This window comes from Echinops telfairi, unplaced genomic scaffold (assembly GCF_000313985.2).
Source record: "Echinops telfairi isolate 266 unplaced genomic scaffold, ASM31398v2 ScPeMD7_1713;HRSCAF=2227, whole genome shotgun sequence".
NCBI lineage: Eukaryota > Metazoa > Chordata > Mammalia > Afrosoricida > Tenrecidae > Echinops > Echinops telfairi.
Genome location: NW_022105611.1, coordinates 21,527,952 through 21,534,498, shown reverse-complemented (window position 1 = coordinate 21,534,498; position 6,547 = coordinate 21,527,952). Strand labels below are relative to the sequence as shown.

The 6,547-nt window shown below is 49.6% G+C and overlaps 1 protein-coding gene across 2 annotated transcripts in view; it reads left to right on the top strand.

Annotated features, from left to right (window-relative positions):
- The window catches only part of LOC101640916 (folate receptor gamma-like), a 16,894-nt gene extending 11,216 nt beyond the window's left edge, over window positions 1-5,678 (top strand). The window contains exons 1-4 of one of the 2 annotated variants that reach the window (XM_045293207.1): window positions 2,907-3,094; window positions 4,844-5,032; window positions 5,150-5,285; window positions 5,395-5,678. In XM_045293207.1, coding sequence (XP_045149142.1) covers window positions 2,927-3,094; window positions 4,844-5,032; window positions 5,150-5,285; window positions 5,395-5,678 — 777 coding nt within the window. In that variant the 5' untranslated portion in view covers window positions 2,907-2,926. Of the gene's footprint in view, window positions 1-2,906; window positions 3,095-4,843; window positions 5,033-5,149; window positions 5,286-5,394 lie in introns of those variants that run through there. The other variant, XM_013006208.2, reaches the window with a different exon arrangement.
- Window positions 5,679-6,547: the final 869 nt, after the last annotated feature.

Sequence of the window (6,547 nt, the reverse complement as noted above, 5' to 3'; positions counted from 1 at the left end):
AGGGTTTCAGTAATTCCTCTCGGGTTACATTACCCTTGATCACTCCCTACCAGGCCTCTTACATCCTCCCCACTACTGATTTGGATCACTTGTTGTTTCCTTGCTCCTGGGTTTGTTAACACCACTTCCTTTCCCCCCTACCTCTACCTCTCCCATGTCCCCCGCCCCCTCCCAGAACTGTTGGTCCCATTGTTTTCTCCTCCAGTATGTATTTTCTTTTGAAAGAAATTTTTATTGTGAATTGGGTGTAGGTTTACAGAGCAGATAGTCAATTTTACATCCAATAAATCGTATGCATTTTATTTCATCTCATTTATTGCAAGCCTCTTAATGTAACATCGCGTATCGTACTGCCTCCCTGTGTTTCCACTATGCCTCCTGCTTTCCTAACCCTTTTGAACTTGGTCCTTGGGTGAATCCTGCCTTTTTTATTTCAAATGGTTGATTATCCAAAGGTGTTCATACCTCCTTAGTGTTATTGTTTCCTCTGATAGACCTGTGTATTTGGCTGAAAATTGGAGCCACAGAGGTAAGTTCATTTCCAGGGACTTTGACAGTCATCACTCTTCTTTCCTCCAGACAGGGAAAGACCAATAATTCCACGTGAGATGGCTCCTCGTGAACTTGTAAGACCCAGTGGCTACCCACCAAAGTCGGATGTTGAATATTGTTTGGGGCTGTAGTAGGCCCATGGTCTTTGCTGTCCCTTGATACCATGGTCCTGATCCTCCAGTGGCTCATTTCCTCTAGGTGTTTGCTTGTACCTAGGAAGTTTTTGCTCCTCTAGGCACCACCCCATACATGGATATATTTACAGCAAAGGTAAATACATAGATACAAATGCGTTTATGTACTTGTGAATATATACCCACTCTCCCTCCCACACCCCTTTAGCCAGCATGACTCTACTCATTGATCACTTTTTGTAGGATTGTGTACATAACAGTATTTACTCCTCTTGCCTTTAATTCTTGTACTCTTCCCAATATCTGACCCTGGTTCCATCAGTGTTTGCTTATGTCTCATCTATTGTCTGCCCCTTCGTCCAAGTTAACACGTGCCCACCCTCTAGCCAGTGACTTCCCTCCCGTCCTCTCCTACACCTGGTCAACCTCCAAGAATGTTCCTCTTAGTGTGCAAACTTTTTCTTGACCTTTTTACCATAGAGATCTCATACAATATTTGCCCTTTTGTGATTGACTGACTTCCCCCAGCCCGATGTCTCCAGGTTCCTCCATGTTCTGAGGAATTCCGCAGATTTCCGTGTTATTCCTTGACACTGCATGCTATTCCATTATGTGTCTACACCAACACTTTGTTTGTTCTATATTCCTTCAACAGGAATTAGACTGTTGCCACCTTTCTGAGATTGTGAATAGTGCTGTGATGAACATGAGTGTGCACACATCTACTCCTGTGGAGGCTCTTATTTCTGGTCATATGATAATCGAATTTCCAGCTTTTTGAGGACGCAGTGTACCATTTTCAACAGCAGCTGCACCAGTGTACAGTCTCACCAGCACTTTCCCCACCTCTTGCCAGCCTCTTGTTGTTTTGCTAAACGTTGCTCTTGTCACTTGGTGAGATGACAGCTCATGGTGGTTTTGAAGCCCATCTCTAATGGCTAATGCTCTGCAGCACTTCTTCGTATGCTCATTGACTGCCTGGATGCATTCTTTGGTCAGTAGCTCATGTCCCCTCATTTTTTAGTAATCGTGTCCTCTCATCATTTTTAATGGCACGATTTGTGCTTTCTTGCTTTGCAGGGTGGTGGTGGTGAGGTATTGAAGTTATTTCTAACTTCCAGAGAGAGATTAATCCCTTGTCTGATAGGTCAAATGATGTTTTATGGTCTCTTTTTACCCTTTTGGTGAATTTTTTTGATGTGCAGGAGTGTCTAATATTTGGCAAACTCCAGTCAGCTATTTAGAAGCTTTGGTGGCACACTGGGCTGATAACTATATGGTCAGCAGTTCGAAGCAACCAACCAGTTCCAGGGAGAAAGACTAGGCTTTCTAATCCTGTGAAGAGTTACAGTTTCAGTAAGGTACAGGGACAGTTCGACTCCGTTCTGGAGGACAGTAATTTAGTGATGTTTTTGTTTTGTTTTTTGAATCCCTATTTTTATCTTCTGCTATTGGTGCATTCTCAGTTGTTTGATCACGTATTTATGCCATATGTTAGGGACCCAGATGCATATATTTTTCACTACATTTTAAAAGGCTAATACTTATCATTACAACACTCACAAGAAGGGAGTCCCTAAATGTGGTGGCCTAGAGGGGCCCTCCTAGAGAGAAATCCTCTGGAAGAGTGACCCGGAACAGAGTAGGCCTCAGGAGCCTCCTAGGGCTCAGAGAGGCTGGAGCCTCTGTCCTCAGTGCCATCCCCCAGGCCACAGGTACTGCTGGGTGCTGCCATCCAGTCCCATCCATTCCCTGGGACTCCTGTGTGTGGAGAGCGGCTCCCTAAGTTTCCGACCTTCTGAAAGGTTGATGATCTGAACCCCACCCCAGTGGCTCTGGGTGGGGAGAGAGGCAGAGTCATCTGCTCTGTAGGGCTTAATGCACTCACCCACAGCCACCCTACAGGATAGAGCAGAACTGCCCCAGGGGGTTTCTAAGACATCTTTATATCACACTCTTCCTCCCACAGCGACACTGCAGGGATTAAAATCACAGATCTTTGCTGTGAAGCTGAGGGCTTTCTTCACTGCCTCAGGCATGTGAGTTAGGTCAAGGAGGTCACCTGGAGCCTGAATCAAGTCTGGTGGTACCAAACCACCCCGGGGTGGGGCAGGATCTGCTGCTGCAGGAGAGACTGTCTAGGCTCCACCCACCTGGGCAGGTCCCCCACCCTGTGCTCCACCTCCTCACCTCTGCATTCTTTAAGGCCTCTGTTCACAGCTCTTCCTTCAGAGACCGACATGGCAGGACAGGTGACAATGCAGCTGCTGTTCCTCTTGCTGCTGGTGGCTGACGGATGGGGTATCATGCGCCAGAGTAGGCCGGCCAGGACGGAACTCCTCAATGTCTGCATGGACGCCAAGCACCACAAGGAAAAGCCAGGCCCTGAGGACAAGCTGCATGACCAGGTGGGACAAGTGGGGGGACCTTGGGGTGGGAGTCAGCTCAGGTAGAGAAAGTAAGGAGGTGGAAGTGTCCTAAACCCCCAGCATAGTTGTTACCGGAGGAGAAAGATGCAGGCAGGTAGGCCTATCTGAGAAGATCACCAAATCCTAGCTCCTCCCAACACTAACATCGCCAGCCAGTTCATTCTTTTTCAGAGCGATCCTGTAGCGTAGGGACGAGAATAGAACTGCCCCGTGGGTTTCTGAAGCTATGACTCTTTATAGGAGTAGAAAGCCCCATCTTTATCCTGTGGAGCCACTAGTAGTTTTGAACTGCTCACCTTAAGAATCCAGCCCAATGCCTAAACACTACCCAAACAGGGCTGCTTGGTTGGTGGGGGCTGGGTACCTTGATTCTGCACCTAGAACTTATATAACACATCCAGCCCACTGCCAGCAAATTAACTGCAACTCAGACTGGCGCTACAGGAAGTGTAGAACTGCCCCTTTGTGTTTCTGAGGCAGCACACCTGTACGGGCACTTCTTTCGTTGTCTTGGTCTCAGGGAGTGGCTGGTGAAGACTAACTGCTAGCCTTGTGGTGAGCAGCCCTGCAGGCAGCCCATGACACCCAGAGCTGAGCTCCCTGCCGTGGAGTAGAAGTTGATGCATAGCTACACTTAAGGCTAGGGTAGAAAGAATTGTGTCAGGTGGGTTTCTGAGGCATCACTGGCCCACAAAGCCTGGTCTTTCTGCTGTGGTGGGGCTGGTTTAGAACTGCTGGCTTTGTGGTTAGCAGGATGACTCAGAACCCCAACACCGCCGTGCTTCCTGTTATTCCAGCTCCTCTCCCTCAGCCATCCTAATTCCTCCCAATTCGTAGCCATTCTTTAGCACAGGGTAGAACTGCCCTCGTTGGCTTCTGAGACTAACTCTCGACAGGAGGAGAGTCACTTTTTTCTCTAGCGTAATCCACCGGCTGATGTTGTGATTCATAACCTGACGGGTGACCACCAGAGCTTCAATTCATAGAGGGTCTTCTAACGTTCAGAAGCAAAGGTGTCACTTGGAGGACTAAAGTGCATCTGATCCAAGCCGTGGTGTTTTGACACCACTCACTTGAATGAGAGGCTTCACCAGGAGGAGAAGTTAGACCAACTCTGGGCTCACGCGTGGTGAGCAGCGGGGGTGAGGAGGGTGCAGACCGGGCAGGGTTTCAGCATCTTGCACAGAGGGGCACGACTCAACGGGATGTCGGGAATGTAAAGGAGCTCGGGGAGCATGGGTGCCTTAGTGGTTGGCACTGGGCTGCAGGAGCTTGTGGGGGTCAAAGGAAAGGCTTTCTACTCCTGTAAGGAGCTACAGTCTGGGAACCCCCCAGGGGGCAGTTCTACCCTGCCCCGTAGAGTTGCTATGTATTGCGGTCCACTCAGTGGCAGAGAATTTTTGTTTGTTTGCTCCTCTCACTCCCACACCCCCTTTGTTTCATTTTGAATCATCTGTTTTATCTTGTGCTGCTTGTGTGTTTCCAGTTAGGTTTGTGCCAAGTGTTAGGGACCTGGATGCACTTATTTTTCACTACATTTTAAAAAGGCTAATACTTATCATTACAACACCCACAAAAAGGGAGTCCCTAAAAGTGGTGGCCTAATGGGGCCCTCTCTGGAGAGAACTCTTCTGGAAGAGTGACCCGGAACAGAGTAGCCTGATCTGCAGGAGATGACCTTGACACTGGATTGATTAAGCCCCTGTCTCCCGGCCCCCCACTCCCCAGTGCACTCCCTGGAAGAAGAATGCCTGCTGCTCGGCCAACACCAGCCAGGAGCTGCACAAAGACACTTCCCTCCTGTATAACTTCAACTGGGACCACTGCGGCCAGATGGAGGCCAAGTGCAAGCGCCACTTCATCCAAGACAGCTGTCTGTACGAGTGCTCCCCCAACCTGGGGCCCTGGATCCGGCAGGTATGGGAGCACCCCACAAACATACCAGGACACTTGCAGGGAGGGTAGTAGGCCCCCACCCCCAGTCTTCTTCAGTCTGTAGCTGCAGGGACTCTCCCCTCTCCACACCCCACCCAGGTGGACCAGAGCTGGCGCAAAGAGCGTTTCCTGGATGTGCCCTTGTGCAGAGAGGACTGTCAGAGCTGGTGGGAGGACTGTCGCACCTCTCACACCTGCAAGACCAACTGGCAGAAAGGCTGGAACTGGACCTCAGGTAAAGGCCTAGGTGGGAGGAGATGGGAAATGGAAGTAGTGTTTCTGATGGGGGTTGGGAAAGAAGTGGTCTGGCCCCAACACTAAGGACCCTTCCCCTCCACCCTCAGGCATGAATGAGTGCCCGGTCAAGGCTGCCTGCCACACATTTGAGTTCTACTTTCCCACACCTGCCGCCCTGTGTGAGGGCCTTTGGGATCACGCCTACAAGGTCAGCAACTACAGCCGAGGCAGTGGCCGCTGCATCCAGATGTGGTTTGACCCGGCTCATGGCAACCCCAACGAGGAGGTGGCGAGGTTCTATGCGGAGGCCATGAGCCGGGCTGCACCCCGTGGCCACGGGCCCCTCCTGTTCTGCCTGGTCCCGCTGCTGCTGCTGTGGCTCCTTGGCTGAGGGCCTGCACTGCCGACGACACCTGGACAGCACAGCCTGGCCTGCATCCTTGTCCTGGACCCAACTGCGTCCCTGGGCTCAGCTCTCTCAGATGATGGCCCTCACAACCACTCTGCCTGTGCCCTGATCATTGGTTTGTACCCCAATGTGGGACCCCTGGGGTTCCTCTGACCGCTTATTCCGGCATGTCCATTTGGGCAATAGCCAAGTGTACTTGTGCCCCCGGTCCCAACCCTGCAAAGCCCACTATGTCAACCTTTCATGACCTTTTAATGAATTTCTCCTTGGAATTTTTCATTGCTACTATGTGTGTTCATTACTGGAAGGCATGCTGAGTAAAGGAGCATTTCTGAAATTTTATTTTGAAATGTGGTCTCTAATACATATGTGTGTCATATATATCCCTCTGGACTCCAGAGGTAGATATGTGAAATCTACATGCTCTGCACTGCCTTCCAAACCCTGCACCGGTGTGTCCAATATATGTAACCTGAGCAAGAGGTGATCACAGGAACCTGAAATTATTAGGGGAAATAAAACTTCCAATTAACACCAGTTCCCCAGGAAGTACACTTACAAGGCTTCTTGGTCCAGCTTACAGTGCATATGAGGCAATTGAGAATACCTCGGCTTGGGACAGGCACACAAACACTAGTGAACATTGATAAAGCAGATCCATGGGGCTGTATGCATGCCTGCAGAGGAAGAAGTTCAACCCCCACATATGTGCAATGGGAGGGGAGGAGGATGAATGGTGGAGAACACAAAGCACCTTACAGGAAAAGGACGTTTTTAACTAATAAAGAAAAGTTAATATTTTATTCACAATCCTATTTTCTAATAGCTATTTAGTACTATCAGTAAATTGA